Source organism: Martes martes (assembly GCF_963455335.1).
Source record: "Martes martes genome assembly, chromosome: 18".
Classification (NCBI taxonomy): domain Eukaryota; kingdom Metazoa; phylum Chordata; class Mammalia; order Carnivora; family Mustelidae; genus Martes; species Martes martes.
Genome location: NC_137906.1, coordinates 10,748,660 through 10,776,568, shown reverse-complemented (window position 1 = coordinate 10,776,568; position 27,909 = coordinate 10,748,660). Strand labels below are relative to the sequence as shown.

Below are 27,909 nucleotides of genomic sequence, written 5' to 3'. Positions count from 1 at the left end.
GACTTTTTACATAACCAATCGGCAAGAAGGGGGTGTGGGAAGCGACGGAGGCCCCATCCGGAAGGGGCGGGGCACGGTGTCGGAAGCAGCCAATGGGCGGCAGGAGGCGGAGCCTCCGTGGGAGCTGCAGCGGGAACTGTCTAGAGTCCCGGAGGCGGGTCGGGTTCTGGATCCATGGAGCTAGCGGAAGGGCCGAGGTGAGCGATGCGTGCGGTGTCCCCTCGCGGTCGCCATCCCCGATGCCCACGTCGTTCCAGAACCCTGGAAGGGAGGGAAGGAGACCGCGGCGCTGGGGGAGCCCGCGGAGGCCCCGGAGCGGGCTCCTCGGCGCTCCCCGGACCCGCTGCCGTTTCGAGGGCGCTTTGCGGTCGGGGTCGGCCGGGGGATCCAGCCGGCTCCCAGGCAGGCTCTGCCTAGACGCCTGGAGGTGTCCGGGGATTGGCAGCGGGAGCACAACATCCCAGGAAACTGAACTCACTTCCTTTCTACCTGGTCTCTCTCTCTATCTTTTTTTTTTGTTTTGTTTTGTTTTAAATTGAGATTATTTGGGGAGGCTTCAAGGCACATGCTAATTTGCATAGCCGCACAGGTTTCAAAAATGCAGAAGTTTGGCATCACCTTGAGCATATCATTGCTGGCTACTAACCTAGTTCGGAGGGGCGAGTGTCCCGGCTAGTCTAGCAAATTCGCTGTCCGTGTTTAAATATTTCATCCCCCGTCCTCAAAATAAATACCGGAAGTGAACTTGTGACCTATGGTGTGTTGCCGAATAAGTAAGTGTCAGAGACACTTCTTTCCATTTTGTGTTGTCATCTCCAGTTTCCACATTTAAGAGAAACCTGAGAGAAGATTTTTGCAAGGTAGAACGAAGAATAAAGATGTTTGTTGCTTGTTTTACAAAGGTTTATTGAGGGTCTGCTGTGTGTTAGCAGTTGTGGAGACTACCCAAAGATTTCTCTCGCAGGGAGGCTCCTGGGTTCTGTTAAAACCACATTATCAATTAAGCCTCTTACAAAAAAAAATTGCTAAACTAATGAACATAAGGAATGTGTTTTTGGGATGAGCAGGAGTTTGCCAGGCAGAGGAGGAAGAGGGGAACGGTCTAGACAGACCCGTATGGACAAGGTGCAGTGTCTAAAAGAGCTTTTGATATTCAGGAAACAGTTCGTTATAACTAAAATATAGGGGAATTGGTGAATGGAGGATTGGAGGGAACGAGAGAAGAGTAGATTTGGGTCCAGTTTTTCATAGGATTAGATTTTCATATAACAGACGGGATGCTAGTAGATTTTTTACTCCCTAAAGTTTATTTTATTTATTTATTTTAAAAGTAATCTCTGCACCCAGTATGGGGCTCAAACCCAGGACCCCAAGATCAGGAGTCCCATGTTCCTCCAAGTGATCCAGCCGGGCACCCCTATACTAGTAGATTTTTTAGGCAGAGAAGTTATTTGTCCAGATCTGTGATTTCTTAAGTGAACTGGTAGCATGGAGGGTGGGTTGGAATAGGGAGAGAGTAGAAACAGATTGATTGTGAAACTCTTAAAGTAGGTACAGCAAGAACTTTGGGGGGTTTTGCTAAAGCAGCAGCTGTCAGGCTGGACTTGGAGGGGAGATTCAAAGGCTCCTATGGAAATAGTTATACAACCGTATACTGTACCCAGTTTCTAAGATGGTTTTGGTTTTCACATAAACACTGTGTATTTCCCAACATGCTGTTGGGTTTTCCACTGGTGGGAGAAGTGTTGCTTTCACTTTTCAGAAGAAGAGCCCATTGTCGCCAAAGATTATTGACCCATTGGTGGAGGGGTACATGTGTTTCCTCCATGTAGATCCCAGCATAACTAAATTTCTAAATATCCATTGCATTGGAAGTATCTGTTCAGAAGATTTTTTTTGATGAAAGTGTAAGAATTGTAGGACAATATTTATATTTGTGAATGTAATCAATGGATATGTTAACATAATAAACACACGTGTTAGATGTATTAGCTATTAGTAGAGATGAATCATTTCCTGCATTTAAAACCAAGACGAAAATACATAAATGCATCCTCACTTTGGTTCTCATAACGCGTGTCTTTAGCACAGAACTTGCTAAGGCCATCAAACCCATCGATCGGAAGTCAGTCCATCAGATTTGTTCTGGACAAGTAGTACTCAGTTTAAGTACTGCTGTGAAGGAGTTGGTTGAAAATAGCGTGGATGCTGGAGCCACTACTATTGGTAAGTTCGGGAGAGTCTTAAGCCACAGGGAACCATCAGTTTTTACTCTTTTATTCAAGAAACACTTGTGATTGTAATGAGACCATCAAATGTTGGTAGACTGAGAAATTTTATTTTATTTTATTTTTTAAAAGATTTTATTTATGTATTTGAAAGACAGAGATCACAAGTGGGCAGAGAGGCAGGCAGAGAGAGAGGAGGAAGCAGGCTCCCCGCTGAGCAGAGAGCCCGATGCGGTACTCGATTCCAGGACCCTGGGATCATGACCTGAGCTGAAGGCAGAGGCTTTAACCCACTGAGCCACCCAGGCGCCCCAGAAATTTTATTTCTTAAACTTTAATTTAGCATCTCTTAGGTGCCTCATACTTAGGCAGATAGTAGTAATCATAAAAGCAGTTACCTTTTATTATGTTCTTCCTAATGTGCCACATGGCTATTTTTAAGATGCAGAACAACCTTATGAGATAAGAATTATTATTGTTGTAATTTTACCTGTTTTACAAGTAAGAAAATGAAGGCACAGGAATTTGCAGCTTTTGAGGTTCCACAGCTTGGGATCATATGATTCTGGGCAGTCAGATTCCAGAGCCTCTTCTCTTTCATGACTATGTTAAAATTATCCTTTTGAAAGAAAGGTAGGAAGGAAAGGAAGAAAGGGAAACTACTTTATCTGGGTTAATAATTTGCCAAGAGGGCCTTTAAAAAAAATGAAATACACCAAATGAAATGACAATAGTACATTGAAGTGAGTATAGTTATGACTCACCTTTGGTTAGGTAAGTTATAAATCATGTCATTATAAAGGCTTTTGATGGATTAGTTCTTTGAGAAATGAGTATGTTAAACTTTTCAGATCTTAGGCTTAAAGACTATGGGGTAGCTCTCATTGAAGTTTCAGACAATGGATGCGGGGTCGAAGAAGACAACTTTGAAGGCTTAAGTAAGTTGAATTTTTCTCATCCTGTTTTAAAATATTTGGGCAAAATGGTTCAAAAACTGAGTCACACTGTCTTTGGAAACACAAAAATGACTTTTTAGAAACCGGTTACTTTAGCAGGTATTGTGAATAGTCAGTGGTATATCACTTGAGACGTCTTGGGTCTTACCGTGTACCTCTTTTTCAGCTCTGAAACATCACACTTCTAAGATTCAAGACTTTGCAGATCTAACTCAGGTTGAAACTTTCGGCTTTCGGGGAGAAGCTCTGAGCTCACTTTGTGCACTGAGGTGATGGAATATTTTTGTCTACTAACTTGACCCCTTATAAAAAAATCTCTCTGAAAATGTATGGATTAGAATCATTGCTTATTCTTTTCTATCCTGAATGCCTCAACTTCTAACTTTCTACATTCTGTTTTATCTTACTGCCAATCTAATTGGTAGTATTTCCGAAATGTAAGCAATGAAACGAAGTAAATACTCTTGTAAAAAAAATTGTTGCCCTTCTCAGTGTCAAAACAGCACAGAGACTGTAAGTTATAGACGTGTTGGTTTTGATTTATTTAAACATTCAGGAAAAAAAATTTTTTTTTAAGATTTTATTTATTTGCTAGAGAGAGGGAGAGAGGGTACACAAGCAGGGGGAGTGGGAGATGGAGAAGCAGGCTTCCTGCCGAGCAGGGAGTCCGATGCAGGCTCAATCCCAGGACCCTGGGATCATGACCTGAGCCGAAGGCAGACCCTTCATGACTAAGCCACCCAAGCGCCCCTAGGAAAAAAATTTAACCAGAGTTCTTAATTATGTATAACAGATTCTAAATTTATATGAATTGTTATTTATACATTGGAACTATAATATTTTTTCGATCCTTGTTAAAAATTGTTAGAACAGTAGGGCTAAAACTGAGAAATACATCTTTATTCATTAATATGTAAGCTCTGGGATCTTTTATTTTGCAGCTTAATCAAAAAACAAATATCAAAGCTTTGATCAAAACAGAGCATTTACAGAACTCTGTGTCTCACTGTCTGCTAGGTGCGAAGCCTTAGATGCTACGATGACTCCTCACTCATGAAAACTTTCTTGGTTGGTCTCAGAGGGATCAGCATTTTTTCAGGAGGGGTTTTAGAGGATGAAAGTCAGAAAAATGAGCATGTGATTCGCAGCCCCTGTGAGTTTCTGACCCCGTGGCTCCTGCTCTCTCTCACAGCGATGTGACGATTTCTACCTGCCACACATCCGCGAAGGTGGGGACTCGACTGGTGTTTGATCACAATGGGAAGATTGTCCAAAAAACCCGCCACCCACGCCCCAGAGGGACGACCGTCAGTGTGCAGCAGCTGTTTCACACGCTCCCTGTACGTCATAAGGAGTTTCAAAGGAATATTAAAAAGGTACAGTCAGTCCAGAACCCCAGCTTCCCAGAGCCTTGGTGACATAACATGCACGAAACTAAAGTTAACCCTTTGGTGAATTCTCTTCCCTGAATTTTTCTGTTAAGTGCTTGGTTTGCCTTTTCCCACCAAAGCCTGTACTTTAGGTTGATTTACCCCCACCCCACTTTTTTTTCTTGAAAAAAAAAAAAAAAAAATCACCAAGGCATATTTATTAAGTGTTCTAACATGGGAATGAGTTCTTTAAGAAGTAAAATTTTTAAATTTTAACTGTAGTTTTGTTTGTTTTTATTAAAGATTTTATTTAGAGAGAAAGAGCATTGCACAGGAGTCGGAGGGGACGGGGCAGAAGGAGAGGCAGAGAGAGAATCTCAAGCAGACTCTATGCTGAGTGCGGAGCCCATTGCGGGGCTCGTTCTCTCAACCCTGAGATCACAGCGTGAGCCGAAATCAAGAGTTGTATACCCAACTGACTGAGCCACCCAGGTGCCCCCTATCTGTGGTCTTAATAAGATTATTTTCTTGGTTTCCTAAAAAATGATTTATTACAACTTTTATGAATTTGAATGATAATGAAGTAACTACATGTTATATAATTGTGTTTAAGAAAGCAGTTATAGCGGGGCGCCTGGGTGGCTCAGTGGGTTAAAGCCTCTGTCTTCAGCTCAGGTCTTGATCCCAGGGTCCTGGGATCGAGCCCCACATCGGGCTCTCTGCTCCGCGGGGGGCCTGCTTCTTCCTCTCTCTGTCTCTGCCTGCCTCTCTGCCTACTTGTGATCTCTGTCTGTCAAATAAATAAATAAAATCTTTAAAAAAAAAAAAAAAGAAAGCAGTTATAGGGGCGCCTGGGTGGCTCATTCAGTGAAGCGTCTGCCTTCAGCTGGGGTCGAGTCCCACATCAGGTTCCCCGCTCAGTGGGGAGCCTGCTTCTCCCTCTGCCGGCTGCTCCCCCTGCTTGTGTTCTTTCCCTCTCTCTCTGACGAAGAAAATAAAATATTTTTTAAAAAAGCAGCTAAAAACTGTGTATAAATGTGTGTATACGTAATTATACTACAGATGATCACAGTTTTATAAAAACGAAGCAACTGGCCTAAAATGTGTAGAAAGAAGGCTGGAAGTGAAGATGAATGATTGTCACCAGTGCTTATCCTGGGATGTGCGGTCCTGTGTGCTTTTTGCTGTCTTCCTTGTGCTTTTCTGTTGTGTATATGTATTTTTTCATAATCAAAAAGTTATATAAACATAGGCAGCTAAAAACTTTCTCATAAAGCAGTTTGTACTGGTTTAACTATGACATTTCACAAAAATATATATTTCCTACAGGCAAAATTTAAACATTTTTCCTATTTATTTATTGAAGATTTTTTAATGTATTTGTCAGAAAGAGAGAGAGCAGCAGGCAGAGGGAGAAGTAGGCTCCCTGCTGAGCAAGGAGCCCAGTGCAGGGCTCCATCCCAGGAACCTGAGATCATGACCTGAGCCGAAGGCAGATGCTTAACCTACCAAGCCACCCAGGCGTCCCTTTCTTTATTTAAAAATAAAACATTTTGGGGGCGCGGGTGGCTCAGTGGGTTAAGCCTCTGCCTTCGGCTCAGGTCATGATCCCAGGGTCCTGGGATGGAGCCCCGAATCGGGCTCTCTGCTCAGCGGGGAGCCTGCTTCCTCCTCTCTCTGCCTACTTGTGATCTCTGTCAAATAAGTAAATAAAATCTTTATTAAAACATTTTTTTATATAGAAAAAAACTTTTTTTGTATCTCATCGTAAGAAAATCGGTGCTTCAGAAATAATAGGAATAAAGAACTCATCCTTGCCAAAGATGACCACTGTTGACAGATTGTTGTATGTCTCTCCAGACTCCTTTTAGTTTCGCGTCTTTAAAAATCTGAAAAAAAATGGAGATAAATTAATTAATTAGTATAAGGAAATCAAGCGATACAGAATATGAAACATTTAAGTGATACAGAGTTGTAGGTAGTGGAAAGTTGATGTTGTCTCAGCTGACCTCCCAGAGTTTGGTGTATGTCCAAACATGTATACAGATGTACAGAACCTTTATGCGTATGTTTTGATTTTTTTTCTTAAAAATTAGGATCGTATTATATATTGTAGGTACCTTTTTGGCTGACTCATTACTTTATTCTTTATCATCCTGCCATGATATAGATGTCCTGTAATTAGCTCCTTGTTGATGGTTGTTTAGGTTAATTTTTCACAGTTAGGATTGATCAAGTGAACATTTTTGTCATATATCTTTGATTGATTGTGCCAGTCTTTCTATAAGAATAAATTGCTAGAGAAAGGATTACAGGGTCGAAGGGAATGCACTTTTGGATTTTTATAGCAGCAGGCATGGGGACCCTTGGGTGGCTCGTCAGTTGAGCATCTGACTCTTGATTTCGGCTCAGGTCATGACCTCAGGGTTGTGGGACGGAGCCCCGTGTCAGGCTCCGTGCTCAGCAGGGAGTCTGCCTGAGATTCTCCCTCTCCCCCTGTGCTCCTCCCCCTCATCCCCCCCTACTCCCGCTTTCTTTCTCTCTAAGAATAAAACCAAAATAAATAAAAATAAAAATAAAGTTACAGCAGTGGGCATGGACACCGTGGGCACGAGAGAAGTGTGACTAGGAACCGAAGCTGGTGAATTCTCCTTTACACCACATACAGAGGTAGATGCGTGTTTTAACTTGAATCATGTAATTCTTGTAGGATTAAAGTAACGCGAAGTCTGGCATTTGTGTTTTTTCACCCAGGAGTACGCCAAAATGGTCCAGGTCTTGCACGCGTACTGTATCATTTCAGCGGGCATCCGTGTCAGTTGCAGCAATCAGGTGGGACAAGGGAGACGGCAGCCGGTGGTCTGCACCGGTGGGAGCTGCAGCATAAAGGAAAATATTGCCTCGGTGTTTGGGCAGAAACAGGTAGTGGTGACCAGTTATTTAAGCAACATTCTGGTGCTCCCGTAGTTAGGGCAGCTTTCCATTGTCCTTTCCAAAGAATAAAAAATAAAATCCAGTAATCACTTTTCCTTTTTTAAAGATTTTTATTTCTAAGTAAGCTCTGCGCCCAGCGTGGGGCTCGAACTTAACAACCCCGAGATTGAGAGTCGTGCACGCTCCATGGACTGAGCCCGCCAGGCGCCCCCAATGATTGATTTTTGAATTAGGTACTTATCACGGAAGTGAATGTTGAGGGCTGATAGATTGTTTTACTTTATTCTTCCAGAGAAGAAAACCCCCCTGTTACTCTCCATCTGAAAAAAATATGTTGTGGGCAATGTATTCATTGTGGACCAGGACGAGCCCAAGCAGTTCATCTTTCTAATTAAAAAAATCACATTTATTCTTACTGCCAGAAGCGGCAGTCAAAACTCTTTGTGCTCTTAATGTGAATGGCCTGTCAAGGGAAAGAAAACACCCAAAGCCCTCATTCTGTATCTTCTTTTCTGAAGTTGGGTTCCTCCTATTTTTGTTAGGAATTAACTGTGACTTGCTTTCTTTTAGCTGCAAAGCCTCATTCCATTTGTTCAGCTGCCCCCTAGTGACTCGGTTTGTGAAGAGTTCGGGCTGAGCCAAGCTGACGCCCTCCGCACCCTCTTTCAGTGAGTAGATGTCTGCAGGGGGGGAAACATGTGATCAGACGTCAGACGTTTTCTCTGGAGCTTTTCGATTTTAAAGATAGTGATTTTAATCTTAAAATCACTGTTCCCTTTTAAAACTTTTTATTATTTATTTATTTGTTTTTAAGATTATTTATTTATTTGACAGCGATCACAATTAGGCAGAGAGGCAGGCAGAGAGAGAGGAGGAAGCAGGCTCCCCGCTGAGCAGAGAGCCCAACATGGGGCTTGATCCCAGGACCCAGGGATCATGACCCGAGCTGAAGGCAGATAGTTAACCCACTGAGCCACCCAGGCACCCCTGTTTCTTTTTTTTAAATGTTAAAATTTATTTTACTTACTTTTTTTTTTTTTTAGATTATTTATTTATTTGACAGACAGAGATCACAAGCAGGCAGAGAGGCAGGCAGAGAGAGAGGGGGAAGTAGGCTCACCGCTGAGCAGAGAGTCGGATGCGGGGCTCGATCCCAGGACCCTGAGATCATGACCTGAGCTGAAGGCAGAGGCTTTAACTCACTTAGCCACCCAGGCACCCCTTTACTTACTTATTTTTTAAAAGGTTTTATTTATTTGCAAGAGAGAGCACGAGCAGGTGGAGAGGGAGAAGCAGGGTTCCTGCTGAGCAGGGAGCCCCATGTGAGGCTCCATCCCAGGACCCTGGGATCATGACCCAAGCGGAAGGCAGAGGCCTTAACCCACTGAGCCACCCAGGCTTCCCAGGACTCATTTCTTTATGCGGACATATTGTTCTTATGGAAATGCGCATATCCTTGAGGTAGTTCACAAGGAGAGTAAGCACTTTCACAACACCTTAATAGACAGGAGTTTGCTGATGGAGAGCATAGTTTTAAAGGGCAGGGAATATGGGCAAAATCATTAATACAAGTAGTTGGACTCTCTGGATAGCCCCTGGGGTCATCTGGAAGGTTCCAGAATGAGAGTCTGAGGTGAAACTCCTTACATGAGGCCAAGAATTTAATAGGTCAAGTGTGAGAGGAGAGCTGAAGCAATTACATTTTGAACCCACTGCATTGCCTGTGGTGAATTTGTTGACTACGGGAGCTATAGAACATTCCAGAAGGTTTGTGTTCTTTTAATGATTTATCAGAATGGAACACAGATACACATTAACTGAAATGTTAATACTTAGCACATAACCAGGTATTCTATTTTTATTTTGTTTTTACTGTAAGAATGTGCCCTCTGATGTATTACTAATCCTTTCATTCTGGAATCCTGCCCTTACTGTATAAACATTGAACAGCATCTCAGGCTTCATCTCTTATTGTGCTCATGGTGTTGGAAGAAGTTCAACAGACAGACAGTTTTTCTTCATCAATGGGCGGCCTTGTGACCCAGCAAAGGTATTTAAAGATTTTTTTTGTGTTCGCTTTTTCTTTTGTCTTTAACTTTCAATTTTATTTATCATCTAAGAAAGGTCTCCTGACACAGGAAATTTACATGAGGCTTAGGACTTTGACTCAGAAACATGGCTTTAAATTATCTTATTCAGCCATTTAAAGAAATGTACTGTTTCATTTATGCATTTTTATATGTGTGTACACTTACCAGTCGATAACCCACATATTTATTACCATAGAAGTTACCACTATTTGTAGAAAGTAAACATCTCAGAACATTCACCGTCATGTGGGCTTTTTTTTTTTTTTTTAAAGATTTTATTTATTTGTTAGACAGAGAGAGAGATCACAAGTAGGCATAGAGGCAGGCAGAGAGAGGAGGAAGCAGGCTCCCCGCTGAGCAGAGAGCCTGATTCGGGGCTCAATCCCAGGACCCTGGGACCATGACCTGAGCTGAAGGCAGATGCTTTAACCCACTGAGCCACCCAGGCACCCCATGTGTGGACTTTCAAGACTGACACACGAGCATATGCTTCATGTTTTCTCCTCTTCTGTCCCTTTTCCAGGAAAATAAGGGCCCTGATACCTTCTGCCTCACACTGAAGCTGGTCATTCTGATCATTACATGGATTTTAGTGGTTCAGTTTTGATTTTGCATCTTTAGTGGTTCAACCTGTGCATTTTCCACTGGATTGTAGATGGTGTGATTTTATAGTTTGACCCTATTTAATAATCACATTATAAAGTCATATAAATGCATTTCTGTGTACATTAACCTGTGTTTAATGAGCATTTATTTATTTTTAAAGATTTTATTTATTTGAAAGAGAGACACACAACGAGAGAGGGAACACAAACAGGGAGAGTGGGAGAGGGAGAAGCAGGCTCCTCGCTAACTAGGGAGCCCGATGCAGGGCTCGATCCCAGGCCCCTGGGATCATGAACTGAGCCGAAGGCAGATGCTTAATGACTGAGCCACCCAGGTACCCCTATGAGCGTTTAAATTGCACCTGCAGCATGTTAACGACACCAGAGTTAAAATACCATAACCAGTAGATAAATAAATAGGCTGCATCTCTATCTTCTGATATTTCTTCAAAAGCATCTTTGGATTGGAAAAAGATTCATGTTTAGGGCTTGATGATTAAAAATAACCCTTTGAGGGCGCCTGGGTGGCTCAGTGGGTTAAAGCCTCTGCCTTCGGCTCAGGTCATGATCCCAGAGTCCTGGGATCGAGTCCCGCATCGGGCTCTCTGCTCAGCAGGGAACCTGCTTCCCTCTCTTTCTCTGCCTGCCTATCTGCCTACTTGTGATCTGTCTCTCTGTCAAATAAATAAATAAAGTCTTTAAAAAAAAAATAAAAATAACCCTTTGCGGGGCACGAGGAGACTTTTCTGGGCAATGGCTGTACTGATGGTCTTGATTATAATCTTAACTGACCTTGACTGTAAACTTATCGAACTGTGTACTTTGAATACGTGTAGTTTATTGGAGGCCCCCTGTGCTTCAGTAAAGCTGTTAAAATACATCCCTCTAGTTAGGACAGCGTGTTGGGGAACAGATGTTCTTTTTTAATCTTTGTTTTGTGTGTAGGTCTCCAGGCTTGTGAATGAGGTCTATCACATGTATAATCGACATCAGTATCCATTTGTCGTTCTTAACATTTCTGTTGATTCAGGTAAGTTCCACTGAGCTCTCTGTCACATTGGTGGCTTACCCCAAAAGGAATGAAATGAAATCATAAAGCCCTGATACGACCGGAAAGAGACTTTTGTAGCTATAGTTACTGACAATGTATTTTTCTTTCTTTCTTTTCTTTTCTTACGTACAGACCTTTAATGTTATAGACTTATTTTTTTATAGATTTTCCTGCTTCTGCTTGAGACAGGGTTACTTGTATTATCAGAAAAATGTGACTTTTTCCTGGCACCCAAGGGAGAAGGCAAGCTAAGTGTTCTCCCTGATTTTAAAAATGATGCATATTTTTCTTCCGATTGGGAAAATTCTGGTTTATTATTACCTAATTTTTTTTTTTTTTAGTATTATTTTCTAAGCACTTAGAGATATGGTGCACAACTTAAAAAAATAGGTAATGATGTATATACCTGCTCCTATCCTTTGCAGGGAGAGAATAATTTTGAGTAAGTTTGTATCAAGCTCTTTATTTTTAGACATGAATGTTTTCTTTTTTCCATGTCATTAAAAATTATTCAGAAACATGATTTTAGTAGCTGCATTCATTCTATTCCATTGTACCTTAAACTTTTTGTTAAAGATAAATTTATTTGAAAGAGGGAGAGTGCGCATGTGTGTGCACAAGCAGGGGATAAGGGGCAGAAGGAGAGATTTCTAAGCAGACTCCCTGCTGAGCGCAGAGCCCAACACGAGGCTCGATCCCCTGACCCTGAGACTGTGACCTAGGCCGAATTCAGGAGTCAGGACTCTTAACTGACTGAGCCACTAAGGTGCCTAGTATCTTAAACTTTAAAATTTTTAGCCTTATTTAAGTTGTCTTCAGTTTTTAGAAATTTAAATACTATCCTTGTAATTGTTACCTGTGAGTTTGGGAATTTCCTTAAGATACATTTCTAGAGGGGCACCTGGGTGGCTCAGTGGGTTAAGCCTTTGCCTTCGGCTCAGGTCATGATCTCAGGGTCCTGGGATGGAGGCCCACATCGGGCTCTCTGCTCAGCGGGGAGCCTGCCCCCCACCCACCCACTGCCTGCCTCTGTGCCTACTTGTGATCTCTTTCTCTGTCAAATAAATAAATAAAATCTTCAAAAAAAAAAAAGATACATTTCTAGAGCTAGAATTACTGTGTCCATGACTAATTGTGCTGTATTAATTCACACATCTACCAGAGGTATACTGGGTAGTATCATTTTTATTTATTTATTTATTTTTTTAAAAGATTTTATTTATTTATTTGACAGAGATCACAAGCAGGCAGAGAGGCAGGCAGAGAGAGAGGGGGAAGCAGGCTCCCTGCTGAGCAGAGAGCCCGATGTGAGGCTCGATCCCAGGACCCCGGGATCATGACTTGAGCCGAAGGCAGAGGCTTTAACCCACTGAGCCACCCAGGCGCCCCAGGTAGTATCATTTTTAAACCAATCTCAATGGGAGATGGAAGGACCTCCTTTAGCTTATAGTTTCTATAGTATGTTTTCATGTGTTTGCCTTTTTTTTTTTTGCAAATTACCCATTTGAATACTTGCATATTCCATCCATTTAATAAATGGTTCATCCTTTTCTTGTTTATTTGAAAGAATTAATTTTATAGTTTATGAATATTAATCTGGACATGGCAGTGTTTTTAATGAGATGCCTGGGTGGCTTAGCTGGGTAAGCGTCTGCCTTCAGCTCAGGTCATGATCCTGGGGTCCTGGGATCGAGTCTTGTGTCAGGCTCCCTGCTCAGCGGGGCGTCTGCTTCTCCCTCTCCCTCTGCCCCTTCCTCCACTCATTCTCTCTCTCTCTCAAATAAATAAAATCTTAAAAAAAAATAGTAATTTTGTCAAGTGCAAGTGAAAAAAATTGTAGATGGGAAAATTTCTGTTGTTAAAGGTGATTTTACACAAAAGAAATATCTTTTTTTTTTTGCCTTAGAATGTGTTGATATCAACGTCACTCCAGATAAAAGGCAAATTTTACTGCAAGAAGAGAAGCTTCTGTTGGCAATTTTAAAGACGTCTTTGGTAGGAATGTTTGACAGCGATGTCAACAAACTCAGTGTCTCTCAGCAGCCGTTGTTGGATGTGGAAGGTGAGAGAAATGCGGGTGTACGGACGACTTCTAAAACTCACAGCTATTGAGGTACTTCTCCTTATTTGTTTTCAGAGGAATAGTTTTTTTTGACACAGAACACAATCTCCTCTTTTATTTTTTTTTAATTTATTTTTTTTTAAGATTTAATTTATTTATTTGACAGAGATCACAAGTAGGCAGAGAGGCAGGCAGAGAGCAAGAGGGGGAAGCAGGCTCCCCGCTGAGCAGAGAGCCCGATGTGGGGCTCGATCCCATTACCCTGAGATCATGACCTGGGCCGAAGCAGAGGCCCAACCCACTGAGCTACCCAGGCGCCCCAACAATCTCCTCTTTTAGAGGAGGCGTCACACTCGACAGTGTGAGCCGCAGACGTGAGGAAATCTGATGGATGAGAGAAATGGCGGCACGTGAGGCCGACCCAGGGATGATGCGGACTCGCCAAGACTACACCATTTCTCTTTAATGAACACTCGTGTGCAGGGCAAGCCTTTTGTTCATTTCCAGAGTTCCGAAAAAGCCGATACTGACCACTTTTGCCCATTTTCTTATTTCTTAGTTGGAGTGGGGGGTGTCTGGGGCCCTCACTCTGCCATTTTCCCTCATGTCACCCCGTGGCTTCTTCACTGAGTGCCACGTTGGAATGAGTGTTGCCACAAAGCTGACCCAACGTCTGTAATAGTAACAGGCACGACTGTTATCTTACTGCCCGGTCATACGCGATCAGCCATCTGTTTCAGTTTGATTCTTTTTTATCCAAACCCCATGCAGCCGGGACATCTGCGAGGGGGACCAGAGTTGAGCCCTAGCTGCCCTCCTTGGCAGAGGGAAGAGTGGGCCATGGCCTCCCCTCATGGCCACATCTGCTCCGTGGGGGGCATCTTGTCTTCTGCAGGGCAGCCTGCCCCAGTCTCCATGTCCGCGTGTGCAGAGCTGGAGGTGGTGGGTGCCCCTCGCTGTGTCCTCCGAGCTGGGGGAAGACCAGAGCTGTGGAGGGAGCTGAAACTAGGGTTTGGTGGAAAGCTAAGGTGACAGATGAGTATGGCTCCCAGTGAGAGGAAATGGTTTGGGGATGAGGCTTTGAACATGGAAGATAAAGGAGTTGCTGTAAGTCCGGGGCTTAGGGGAGGGACAGGGATACAGAGCAGCTCTGTCCTCCATTCCCTAACACCCCAGGCATGGGAGAGGGCGATTTGGAAGACAGCGGGCGGGCTCTCATTTTGATTACCCGGATCTTGTGGAGGTGAAGCTCCCGAGGGCTGGAGTGGGGCAGGAGCACAGCAACTTGGACAGTCGAGTGGCGGACCTTTGATTTGGATGCCCGAGCTCCGACCGCCCTGCTTGCTCTCGGTGTGGGGTGCTGCAGATACGGGTGTGCGTGGAGGGGGACGGACGATGGTCAGTTGCATACTCATCTTTGTGGAATGGGCCAGGGTGACATCTCTGAGCCCGCTCACAGACACTTTGCCAGGGGCTCCCCTGTAAAGAGAACCTGCTAGAATATCAGAACATCCTGAGGCACGATTGAACCAGTGTCCTTTTTCAGCCATTTGACTGGATACAGAGACACACACAAGTGTGTGAGCCCTGAGGTCAAGAAATGGGACCCCTAAACCACCCTGGGACCCCTTTTCTTGCTCCCCCCGCCAGTCGTGACCGTTTTCCTGACTTCAGACACCACAGATTCGTTTTACCTGCTTTTAATTTGAAGCCACCTAGTACTCGACTTTTTTGGGATTTGTTGCCTTCTCTCCATATCTCATGAGAGTCAGCCATGTTGCGTGGGGCACCCGATGCGTTCCCTCTCTTTGCTGTGCAGCATTCCCTTGTATTTACACACCACAGTTCATTTGTGGCTAGCTGGGTCGTTTCCAGGATTGGGCTGTCATGACTTGAAGGTCTGAGAACACCCCTGTCTGTGGCTTCGGCTGGCGTGGGTGCCGTTTCTGACGGGGGCAGCGGGTCTGGCTCCCTTAGGTTCAGGAGTGTGTTTGTTTAGTTTGTTCTTTTTAAAAGATTTTATTTATTTATTTGACAGAGATCACAAGTAGGCAGAGAGGCAGGCAGGGAGAGAGGAGGAAGCAGGCTCCCCACCAAAGCAGAGAGCCCAATGCGGGGCTCGATCCCAGGACCCCGGGATCATGATCTGAACCGAAGGCAGAGGCTTTAACCCACTGAGCCACGCAGGCGCCCGATTCGGGAGTATGTTTGATCGGCCATTTGGATCCCTGCTTTTGCGAAGGGCCTGTTCGAGTGGAAACACCGACTGATCCCATTCCCGTGCCGCCCCTGATACTCTTCTCTGTTCGTATCTACTCAGGTCACTTAATAAAAACGCACTCGGCAGAAACGGACAAGCATCAGCCAGAAAAGCAGGATGGTGCCGCTTCGTTAAGGCCTAGAGGAGAAGAGAAAAAGGCGGTGACCATTTCCAGACTGAGAGAGACCTTCTCTCTTCGGCACACAACGGAGAGCAGGCCTCAGGGCCCCAAGAGCCCTGAACCGCGGCAGGTGTCCCCAAGACAGAAGAGACAAGAACGGCTTCCCGCAGCTTCGGACCCCCCCTGCGTCCAGAGGCCCATCCCTGGCACAGACTCATGCGAACTCCAGGAGGAGGTGACGTGTTCAGATAAGGGCCCCTGTGACCGCAGGGACAGAGGGGACACGGAGCAGGACCCTGGGCACAGCCGCCCGCCCGCCGACCGGGAAGAAGGGCTCGGCACCCCAGAAATGGGCCGTCACACCAGCAGGGAGTGCCCTGAGACTGACTGTCACTCTGCAGACCCCGAAGGCCATTTCGACCAAGAGGATGGTGGTCGGACACGTAGAGTCTTGCCTGGGCCCGCCGACCTGTCCTCCTCACACACAAAGCGTTTTAAGAAAGACAGAATCCCTTCCGGTTCTGATGCTCTCCAAGGGCCAGTGAAGACTCAGACCTCGTCCGCGGTTCAGGTTGACGTGGCGGTTAAAATCCACAAGAAAACCGTGCCCCTGGCCTTTTCTATGCGCTCTTTAGCTCATCGGATAAAGCAGTTGCAGCAGCAGGAACAGCGGAGAGAAGCAGCGCAGAAGTGTAGAAAGTTCAGGGCCAAGATCTGCCCTGGAGAAAACCAGGCCGCAGAGGATGAGCTGAGAAAGGAGATAAGGTAAAGTTCTTCCTTGGGAACATCTGTGCGCGTGTCTGTGAGCTGCAGTGAGGGAACGAGGCGGATCCTTCCAGGCTCTGCTTTTGCCCCCCTGGCTGTCTTCTGCTCCGCCCGCCTCTCCTCTCCTGGCTTAGGGCGCAGGTGTGGCCCCGCCTCGGCGCAAGGGTCTGGTCCTCTGGCTGCTGGACAGACAGATGTACCTGGGGGCCTTCCCCACACCACAGACCTGGCACATCCCCATGTCACACCTGCCCAGGCTTCTCCCTCTTCCTGTCCCGGCCCCTTTCTCTCTGCCTTCTCAGTGCTCCTTCTCGAAGATTCTGACTTCGGAGTCCATCTCCACTGCACAGAGTGGTCATGAATTAGCCTCACAGATGGGTCCTTGGTGTTGTTTTTTCCATTCACCACCTTCTTTTCATTGCCTCTCGTGTGCAGCAAATTCATTTTCTTTGAAGAGCTCTTTCTCCGTGAAACCTTTCAAGAATTGTTTCCTTAGAATCTCTTAGCACATCCTTTCCATCAGCCCGTATTAATCAGTGCCTCCTTGACCCCGACCTCCTTCCTCTTGGTGAAGATTTCCAGCTCACAGCAGCCGAATTCCTGGTGCTTTTCGGAGACATTGCTATTTCTTGTTACTGATTTATTTATAAAAATTTTTTATCTTATTTATCTATTATTATTTTTAGAAATGATTTTCTTTATTTGTCAGAAAGAGAGGGCACGCACATGCGTGCACACAAACTGGGAGAGGCAGACAGAGGGAGGAGCAGGCTCTCCACTGAGCAAGGAGCCCAATGCAGGAGTCGATCCCAGGATCCTGGGATCCAGACCTGAGCCAAAGGCAGACGCTTAACTGACTGAGCCACCTAGGTGTCCCCCATTATTGATTTATTACCAGAAATTCCAATGCATTATCAAACTTCTGATTTCCAGAAGATTGCGTCGGGTAAGGCTAAGTAATAAGGGATTCAATTTATTTATTTAATTTTTAAAAAAAGATCGCATTTATTTATTTATTTATTTTTAAAGATTTTATTCATTTATTTGACAGAGAGGCAGAGATCACAGGCAGGCAGAGAGAGAGGGGGAAGTAGGCTCTCTGCCAAGCAGAGCACCCAATGCGGGGGTCGATCCCAGGACCCTGAGATCATGACTTGAGCCAAGGGCAGAGGCTTAACCCACTGAGCCACCCAGGCACCCCTAAAGATTTTATTTATTTATTTGACAGACAGAGATCACAAGTAAGCAGAGAGACAGGCAGAGAGAGAGGAGGAAGCAGGCTCCCTGCCGAGCAGAGACCCGATGTGGGGCTCGATCCCAGGACCCTGGGATCATGACCTGAGCCGAAGGCAGAGGCTTTAACCCACTGAGCTACCCAGGCATCCCAAGGGATTCAATTTAAAGAAAACTGTTAATGCTGATAATAGAAAATGCTGGTCACCACCACTTTATTGAGAATAATTACATACAATGTTGTGACTTCTAAAAATGATGAATTCTCTTGAAATATGTAACTTTTATCTTTTTTTTTTAACTTTTATCTTTTTGAATGTTGTATATGTTTTGTTTGAGCGGGTACTGAAACATGCTGTGTCTTGTACATAGTGCATTGAAATTTTGTGGCACTTTTTGTCCAGACCACTAGGCTTGCCTAATTTTGACAGTCATTTCTTTCTTTCTTTCTTTTTTTTTTTTTTTAATTTTATTTAGTTATTTGACAAAGAGACATCACAAGTAGGCAGAGAGGCAGGCAGAGAGAGAGGGGGAAGCAGGCTCCCTGCTGAGCAGAGATCCCGATGCGGGGCTCGATCCCAGGACCCCGAGATCATGACCTGAGCCAAAGGCAGAGACTTAACTCACTGAGCCACCCAGGTGCCCCTTGATCGTCATTTCTTAAACAGCAACTATTATGTAATTCCCTTGTTATCCACAGTGTGTGGCTTACACTGAAAAGGGTTTTCAGGAAATAGTTCCTTTAAAGTGTGTGTGATTAATGGAGATGAGCCTCTTTGGGTGGGTTCCCGGCCCTGTGAACTCTGAGGGACCCATCCGTGAACCAGGCTCCTTGCTCACGCACATGCATGATCATGGAACACGTACTTTTTGGGGAAAGACCTGGAAGGTGCCCAAAGTGAAAACTGATTATACTTTCCCTTTGGATTCTCGTCCTATCAGTGAAATCAACGGTGATTTATTTTTTATTTTTTATCATTATTTTTATTTATTTATTTAATTTTATTTTTATTTATTTGACAGAGAGAGAGAGATCACAAGTAGGCAGAGAGGCAGGCAGAGAGAGATGGGGGGGGAAGCCGGCTCCCCGCTGAGCAGAGAGCCCGATGCGGGGCTCGATCCCAGGACCCTGATATCATAACCCGAGCCAAAGGCGGATGCTTAACCAACTGAGCCACCCAGGTGCCCCTAAAAATAGTGATTTTAAATCAGCAAATACTCAGTGATCACCTGTGGTCATGGTTCTGGAATTTGGGTACACATAACAGTCACCGAGGAAGCTTGTATGAAAAGCAGAACCTATGGCCAGCCGTGGGAGGTTCTGCTTAGTAGAGCTCATGGGGCCCAGGAATCTGCATTTTTGACACATAGTGCAGTTGGTCACTTGGAGAACCCTGATCCGTGGTGGGCCCAGCATTGGCTTCTGGCCTTTAGTGCACGGCTGCTGGATCGGCTCTTGGTTCTGAGCTATGCTTCTGCTGCTGGCTTTTTCCTGAGACACATTCCGAGTGAAAGATTAGGCAGTCATTGAAGGTACTGTGGTCGGGTTTACCAGCTTTCGTGTTTCTATTTTGAGTTATAACTAAATATATCAAGTTGTAAAATTTTGGTGTTTTAGTCCATGGTGGGAAATACACTGGGAGAGACAGATTGCCTGAGTCTTCGGGCTGGTTCAGGTTCTTCCCGTGGGGAATCTACTTGGGGACCCAGGGAGCTGGACTTCGTGCCACTTAACCTGTGTGTGGCCTCTCAGCTGAAATCCACTGTACTTTGCCTACTTTGCAACCCCGGCGGCTGGACCGCATGAAGACTTTCTCCTGGGGCATTGTCAGGCTTTGTCAGTAGGGGGCGCTGGAGGGACACTGCAAGACACTGCCCGAGCCTGGCTTCTCCCCTTTCTTCTTGGCTGCCTTTGTCTTTTCCTCCTCCAAGGCAGCCACCGGCAGCAGGCCCAGCATCGCTCACTGGGTTGCTGCAGGAGACTTCGCAGACATACTTTTATCCGGTGGGGGGCAGGTCTGAAGCTCAGCCGGGGAGGGGGTAGGGGTGCTCTTGCAGTTCCTTCTTCGGATGCGTCCCTGGAGGTGGGAGCTGCTTCCTGCGTTTGCTACTCCTGTGTTACTCCTGTGTTACTCAGCTAAGTAGTTAACCTTACGCTAGTTTCCAGTACCTTCTTATGAATTTTCCCTGTTCAGATCACGGGTGTAGTTTTTGTATCTTGATTGGACTCTGACATGGAATCATTACCAGGAATGGTCCCAGGAGACACACCCTCAAAGACAGGGTTTGGGGATTGGTTTGGTCCTGACCTTGGACTTGAGCTCTGTGCTCAGCTCTCCCTGTCAACAGGAAATGGGAGGTTGGTAACCCATGGCGCACGGAGGCGTCACTGCTAGACTCTCGCCCATGGTTGACTGGTGACGCACCCACCCGAGCGGGCCCCACGGGTGCCCCGGCGGCCGCTGTGCTGTGGGAGGACTTCCTCGTGGCACGGGAGCACTTACAGAAAGAAGGGACCGTCTCAGGTCTCTGCTGCAGGCACCGTCTGCGAACCAGCATGCTTCCGCGGCAGCTGTGACAGAGTCTCATGTCCTGTGGCCATGGGGCTGATGCTCATAAGCTGTGTGGGCTGGAGAATGGCAATGTCTGCGTCCCCTGTGAAGATCAGTGGTGTTGTGTGTCTCCCGTCTGCCCTGACGCCAGTAGTCACTCACGGAGTTAGACTTCGAAGCCACCGACCAAACACCCCGCTGGTGGGCTTGGCAGGTGTGAGAAGGACTGACACCCGGGGTTGGTGAAAGGTATCTTCTGCACTGCTGGTGGGAGTGTACACTTCTGTCGGTCTGTCAAATACAGAAAAATGTATGTCCGCCCCTAGGGATTCATCGCACCGAGATACCCCCAGGATAGTGTGGATTTACATCCATGAACGTTTGTTCTAGCATGTTTCGTATTACTTGAGATGAAAGCAGCTGAAATGTCCTTTAGTTGAGACTTTGCCAGACAAATTGTGGTCACACCCACACAGTGAGCTCCTGTGCGCCCCTGAAGAGAACGAAGGAGCTCCATACGTGAGGGTCCGAGGACGTACCCGAGACACATTGTGAAGTGATGGGAGTAGAACAGCAGGAAGAATTAGGATCCCATATTTGTTTGTTTAAAACAACGTGTAGACAAAGGTCTGGGAGGAGGTACGCCAAAGGAACAGTCATAACTAACGTGTCTCTGGGGAGCTGGAGGAGTGAACCAACAGCTGATGTTTTCTTTAGAAAGTGGAATTACTAGAGGGCACCTGGGGGGCTCAGTGGGAGCTTCTGCCTTCTGCTCAGGTCATGATCTCAGGGTCCTGGGATCGAGCCCCACCTCGGGCTCTCTGCTCAGCGGGGAGTCTGCTTTTTCTCTCCCCCTGCCCCTCACCCCGCTTGTGTGCTCGCTCGCTCTATCTCTCTCTCAAAGAAATAAAGTCTTAAAAAAGAAATTGAAATTATTTAATTTTTTATTTTTTAAGATTTTATTTATTTATTTGACAGAGAGAGAGAGCGAGCACACAAGTAGGTAGAGAGGCAGGCAGAGAGGCAGGCAGAGGGAGGGGGAGAAGCAGGCTCTCCACTAAGCAGAGAGCCCGATGTGGGGCTCGATCCCAGGACCCTGGGATCATGACCTGAGCCAAAGGGCAGCTGCTTAAGCAACTGAGCTACCCAGGCACCCCCAAGAAAATGAAATTATTAGGGCCTTTCTCTGTTCGATGTTTTTGTACTGTTTTGTATTACAGTCTATGAAAAGTAATCTTTTAAAATTATGTCTCATAATGAACATTGTCTACACGCAGTAAAACGATGTTCGCCGAGATGGAGATCATTGGTCAGTTTAACTTGGGATTTATAATCACCAAACTGAATGCTGACATCTTCATAGTGGACCAGCACGCCACGGACGAGAAGTACAACTTTGAGATGCTGCAGCAACACACTGCCCTCCAGGGTCAGAGGCTCATAGCGTGAGTTCGTTTTGCTGTTCAGATTCTCAGTGTCATCTTCAGCCCTGAAGTTTAAGACCTCAGGGCTTATGTGTATGTTTCTGTCCTTTAGCCACAAGCATCCTTATGGCACAAACACAATAGTTAGGTAACTTGCCCAAGTTCGTACAGCTAATGTACTATGTTTTCTTTTTTTTTTTTTTAAGATTTTATTTATTTATTTGAGAGAAAATGAGAGCATGTGGGGTGGGGGGCAGAGGCAGAAGGAGAAGCAGACCCTGCTGAGCAGAGAGCCTGATGCGGGGCTTGATCCCAGGACCCTGGGATTATGACCTGAGCCCAAGGCAGAGGCTTAACCGACTGAGCCACCCAGGTGCCCTGTTACGTGTTAAGTATCGAGCCTTTTACCTTTTCCGGTTGGCCAGAAAATCATCTTGATGAAGGCATTTTGATTTATATGATTTATATGATTTATGGTATGTCATGTGTTCAGAAAGGTGGCGTTGCCTCTGTGTCAGTCCTCAGCTAGACAAGGTCAGGTCCAGTGATAAGTCACTGCAGAATTTGGTATTTCTCTCTCCTTTGCCAAACTGCCTGTTTTACACTGATCACTTTACAGGGTGGTGGGAGGGTATATCAGGTAAGCCAGAAGACCTGCCTTAAGCCAGGTTAGAAGAGGTCCTGGATTTTTTTTTTTTAAAGATTTTATTTATTTATTTGACAGAGAGATCACAAGTAGGCAGAGAGAGAGCAGGAAGGAGGTTCCCCGCTGAGCAGAGACCCCGATGCGGGGCTTGATCCCCGGACCCTGAGATCATGACCTGAGCTGAAGGCAGAGGCTTATCCACTGAGCCACCCAGGTGTTCCGAGGTCCTGGATTTTTATTTGGGGTATCCAACGACATAGAGAAATATGCTTAGATCCCAACAGGAGGAGTGTGAAGAAAACTTCAGCTACAACAGTCACTCAGCAGGAAAAATACACTGAGTTTACAGAGTACTCTATTTCCTATGGAATGGGTGAATTCTGTTTATTTTCAGCAGGTCTAAATAGTAACACTAAAGACATTCAATAAGCTATTTTATCAGGGCACTTGGGTGACATAGTTGGTTGAGCGTCTGCCTGTTGGTTTTGGCTTGGGTCCTGGTCTCAGGGCATAAGATTGAGCCCAGCATTGGGCTAGGGGCTTACCAGGGAGTCTGCTTGAAGATTCTCTCCCTCTGCCCCTCCCCACCATGCTCTCTAAATAAATAAAGTCCTAAAAAAAAAAATAAATAAGCTACTTTATCACACTGGATTGTTCCTACCTTTTCCACAGAGATCTTTTAGTTTTCAGCCATCTTAGATAAATAACCTCTCGGTTTTGGCATTTCAGGTTGGCTCAGGTAATCACAGGCCACTTGGATTCCTAGGTGGGCCGTGTTTCAAGGATAGAGATCATAGGTCCTTCCTTTTCTACCAGGCCCTGCGTGGTCTGGTCTCCCTACGCCTTCACCTCCTCATTCTCCATCCTCAAGGTGCGCTGGCCATCTTTCCTTTCCAAAACCTGGACAGGCCTGATAAATCTTCACATGGCCATCAAGAAGAACAAACTGTCTTTGTGTGTGGCTCTGGGAACATCAGTGGTCCGTCCTGGGGCCTTTGCCTAGACTTGTCCCTGCCTAGAATGCTTGTCCCTGCACTCACCTCTCCATCCATTACCTGATAACTGCCACCGCCCCTCCCCTCATCTCAGCTCAGAGGCCCCTTCCTCAGAGACACCTTCCCTGCCCCCTCTCTCCCGGTTGGTCTCCCTTGCTCTGTGCTCTTACGGCCTGAGTGTCTCTTTCTCCTGATCGACAGCTTGCTTTGTAATAATGGTTTGTTTAACCGCTTGATCAATGGTGTTCTTCCCCACTGGCCTCTTATTCCGTGAGGGCAGAGACCAAGCCGTTATCTGTCTCACTAAACGCTCGGTGAGTCCAGGAGCACCGGTGGACGGATTGCCCCTCGGACAGAAGGGGCAGGATAGCAAACAAATGCTCTTTATTCTGCTTTCAGATGCTGTAACGTAGCACGGGAGGGAAAGATGGCATCTTCGTGTTCTCCCATTATCTTTAAGGAGCGGATTCGGAGAAGCCCGGGCCGTGGGGATGGGGTGGGCGACTGAGGAAAGCCAGCTGCTTTTGTGGTCATTTTAACTTTAATAAAAGAAGATGAAACGGGAATTCTCAGGCAGTTGCGTGACAGGAAAGGCGTGTAGCTCAAGAAAGTGTTGCTACTCACATTGCTTTTTGAAAGGAGTTTGGAGACGCACGTACTGGTTTAGTTTCCCTTCTGCTTTATAGCTAAAGGTCTGATTTCGAGATTGGGTTTGAATCTCTTCTCTCTGTTCTTTCAGACCCCAGACTCTCAACTTAACAGCTGTCAATGAAGCTGTTCTTATAGAAAACCTGGAAATATTCCGAAAGAACGGCTTTGATTTTGTCATCGACGAAGAGGGTGAGTTGTCGGGACTACGAGGTGCATCCTGTCGGCGCCGGGGACAGTCTTAAGGTTCTGTAGATCCGTGCATTTCATCAGAGATGGACACGGTTCCCCCAGAAAGCACGTTGCTGCTTTCCTCCCTTCCCATATCACAGGTAGCACTGGGGGGGAATGTGCTCTTCAAATAACGGAGTCCTCTCCAAATTTTCTTCTTTTAGCTCCAGTCACCGAAAGGGCTAAATTGATTTCCTTGCCAACTAGTAAAAACTGGACCTTCGGACCCCAGGACATCGACGAACTGATCTTTATGCTGAGCGACAGCCCTGGGGTGATGTGCCGGCCTTCCCGAGTCAGGCAGATGTTTGCCTCCAGAGCCTGTCGGAAGTCTGTAAGTAAAGGGCATTCGTCTGCCCAACCCTGTGGCCGGGACTGCCCTGGGTCGTCGTCTGGAACAGCCACATGCTATTGTGAGCGTGCGTGCCCCAAAAGCCGCACACACCTGTGTGGTCTCTGATCTCTGAGCTGTAATTACAAGCAGCATGCTATGTTAGAGCTGTCACCCATCCTGGAGCGGTGAGCTGTCTAGGCCCGTGGTTTGTCTGTCCTCTGTGGGCAGAGGAGCGTTGTTGCTGCCGGCCCTAAAGGCCACTGCACGGGACTTTGTAAGTCCTTCCGTTGGTGGGCATCTCACGGGGTGCCCTGTTCACCTGCTGCTGCTTGGGCTGTCCCAGAGGTGGTGGCGGTGGGGGTGATCTGCCTGGTGTCAAAGTAAATTAGGTGTATCTGGATCACCTGGCCCCTGGGAGCGGCCGGGTCGCCCTCCCTTCATCAGATACTCCCTGAGCCTGGGCCTGGGCCGTGTGGCCTGTCCCGTCCCCGTGCCGGGGACACAGAGATGACAAGAAGGATGAGGTCCTCGCCCTTGTGGAGCTTAGTAGCTTAGTGGGGAGGAAAAGATATAAGCAAAAATCATGGCAACTTCCAACACTGATAGGTTCCGGAAAGAAGTTAGAGCAGCGTGGGGCTGGGGAGTGGCCTTGGAAGCCTGGGTGAGCCATCGAGGTGGTGACCAGGAAAGGGCTGTCCGAGGAGGGGGCATCCGAGCTGATGCCTGGAAGGGGATATGGAGCCCCTCGAGGACGAGCCCTCTGAACGGGGCGTGAGTTGCGAAGACCGGGGGATTGGGGGTTGACCCGAGCCCAAGGCTGCCCGAGTGACTGGAGCGGGGCCGGCATGCGCCGGGGCCCCATGCGGGGCCTGACGATCCCGGGGGTCCGGGGCCGAGTTCCAGCCACGGAGCTTTGTTTGATGAAGACCAGGAGCTGGTGTCCTGATCCCGGGGTGAGTGGGAGGCAGCGCGCATGCGCCCGTGCTAACAGCCACCCGTCTCAGCGCGACTCCGAGCTCCCTGCGGCCACAGGCTGCCCCCCGGCCCTCTGCCCCCCAGCAGGCCCGAGATGCCGCTGCTCTTCCTCCTCCCGTGTGCTGAGCCTTGTGGCTCCGCTCTGCAGCACGCCGAGGAGCCCGTCGCCCTGTCTGCTCGCTCAGCTCCAGCCGCACGGGCCACCTTCCAGGTCCACGGCTGCTCTAGCCTTCGCCTGCCTCAAGCCCTCCTTCATCTGCGTGGCTGACCTCCTGTCCTTGGGCTCCCCCTGAGCTCCCCTCTGAAGCAGCCTCTTCCAGGCCCTCAGGCTCAGACCCCCCGGGTGATACTTGCCTTGTTTCTCTCCAGTGTGGCGGAGCCCTATGTCTGTTGTGCCTCCGGGACGGTGCGTGGCATGTGGAAGAAGGAAGGGGACGCGTAGGCTCAGGCGGGTTTCTCAGGGGCTCAGTTTCTCCATGTTTGCTGTGGACCCTGCTCTTTGCCATGTGTATGTCCCATAGAGATACGTGCTATGGAGAAAAACAGGGTGAGGGCCACAGAGGGACAGACAGGGAGTGCCCCTGAGAGGAGTCAGGGACAGAAGCCTGAAGGTGGGGGGGTCAGTGAGACATGTTAAGTATCTGGGGATGGAGTCTTCTGGGCAGAGGGCATAGCCAGTGTCAGGGTCCTGGGGCAGGTGCTTGCGTAGTCTATCCGTAGGAGATGGCCTGCTGGAGTGGGGACAGGGAGGAATGCGTGCTTGCAGGTGCAGGCACTAAGGCCAGTGAGGGCCAAATCAGGTGATGCCTGTGGGCTCTTACCCAGGTGAGAGGCAAGCGCTGAGAAGGTGAGCTGCCTCACCTTCTGTGATCTGACCTGCCTTTCTTTCCTTAAGATAGGGGAGCGTGGGTGGCTCAGTTAAGCATTCGCCTTTGGCTCCGGTCATGATCCCAGGGTCCTGGAATGGAGCCCCACGTCAGGCTCCCCGCTCAGCGGGGAGCCTGCTTCTCCCTCTGCTGCTCCCCGTGCTTGTACTCTCAGTCTCACACTCTCTCTGTCTTGCTCTCAAATAAGTAAAATCTTTAAAAAACATTTTTAAAAAACATAAAATAAACTGCTGGCTGCTGAGTGGAGACCAGCCGGAAGGGGGCCGCAGGGAGGTGACCGGTCAGGGCAGTGGGACGGAGGCAGTGGTGGAGACTGGCTGGATCCGGGGCCGGTGTGGTCAGTGTCTCTGGCCGAGGTGTGCAGCTATGTGGGAGGGGCTGGATTTCCCAAAAAGGTGGGGGGACCTGAGATGGTAGAGGGTAGGTAGGGTTCCTTGGAGGAAGATTTCTCTGGGAACACTGTTTTTGAGTTGCAGTCTTGTCCATCTTTGTTTCAGAGGAAAATGCTACTGAAGAGTCGCTATTCTAACCAAAACCAGTACAACTTTAAATCGCTGTGTCTCCTCTTCAGGTGATGATTGGAACCGCCCTCAGCACTAGCGAGATGAAGAAACTCATTACCCACATGGGCGAGATGGACCACCCCTGGAACTGTCCCCACGGAAGGCCAACCATGAGACACATCGCCAACCTGGATGTCCTTTCTCAAAGCTGACAACGCTTCCCCGTTTTATAGAACAAAAACGTTTTATTGCAGATTTTTCTGTTTCCAAATGCAGGGTTTTAACTGGCCATTTTTTGTTTGCAAACGAACCTGCTCTTTTAAAAAAAAAAAAAAGACCAGATCCTTAGAAGTGATCTCGAGAATCCTTTCAAACTACATGGAGCATTGCTTGCGACGGTTTTTGTTGGCCACATTTTTTGTTTTGCGCTTGAATGTGTGCACGTGTACAAGCAAGGACGTCCTTGTCCTTGTCACAGAAATAGGAAGAACGCCTCCCAGGTCACTCAGGCCTCTGCTGCTGTGGCCTGAGCTGTTGTAGTCTGCCGCGTTCAGCCCGTAATATGATTAACTTCATAATGGTTTAATTTCATAAAATTATGGTCCTTTGGCGTTAGTCGTTCTCCATCCTAACGCACATTAAATTTAAATTAGAAAAAAGGAATCAAAACAAAACACAAGGGGGAGTCCCTGCCCAGCTGAAAGAAGACGGCCCAGGTGGGGCCTGGGGTCACTATTTTTTAAATGTTCCCCAGTGCAGGCCCGTTGACAAAGCAGTGTCTTAGGCAAGGGGAAATAAAAGGTTGATTTTTCTGTAACCTTGCTGCCACGATTTCCTTTCCTTGGGGCGTGAGTTGCAGGGTGTTCTCGTTGCTGGTCCTGTGTGGTGCTGGAGAGAGCAGAAGCTCTGTTGTCAAATCATTTTTCGTGGAATCTCGTCCTGTCTGAACCCAGCCAGAGACGGGGTCACAGTGCCCTCTGTGGATCCGGAGGGCTGTCTGTGTACGGTGACCAGTGTGGACTGGCCGCGCAGCCCCTCC

General features: G+C 47.0%; 1 protein-coding gene across 1 annotated transcript; it reads left to right on the top strand.

The window, feature by feature from the left end:
• The first annotated feature begins 85 nt into the window (after positions 1–85).
• Positions 86–27,685, top strand: PMS2 (PMS1 homolog 2, mismatch repair system component). Its single transcript, XM_080829897.1, has 15 exons — positions 86–197; positions 2,087–2,226; positions 3,080–3,166; positions 3,351–3,453; positions 4,377–4,560; positions 7,309–7,476; positions 8,059–8,156; positions 9,439–9,538; positions 11,129–11,213; positions 13,141–13,296; positions 15,617–16,442; positions 21,505–21,672; positions 24,032–24,132; positions 24,336–24,505; positions 26,939–27,685. The coding sequence occupies exons 1-15, from the start codon at positions 175–177 to the stop codon at positions 27,080–27,082; spliced, it is 2,553 nt and encodes an 850-aa protein (XP_080686023.1). The 5' UTR covers positions 86–174; the 3' UTR covers positions 27,083–27,685.
• Positions 27,686–27,909: the final 224 nt, after the last annotated feature.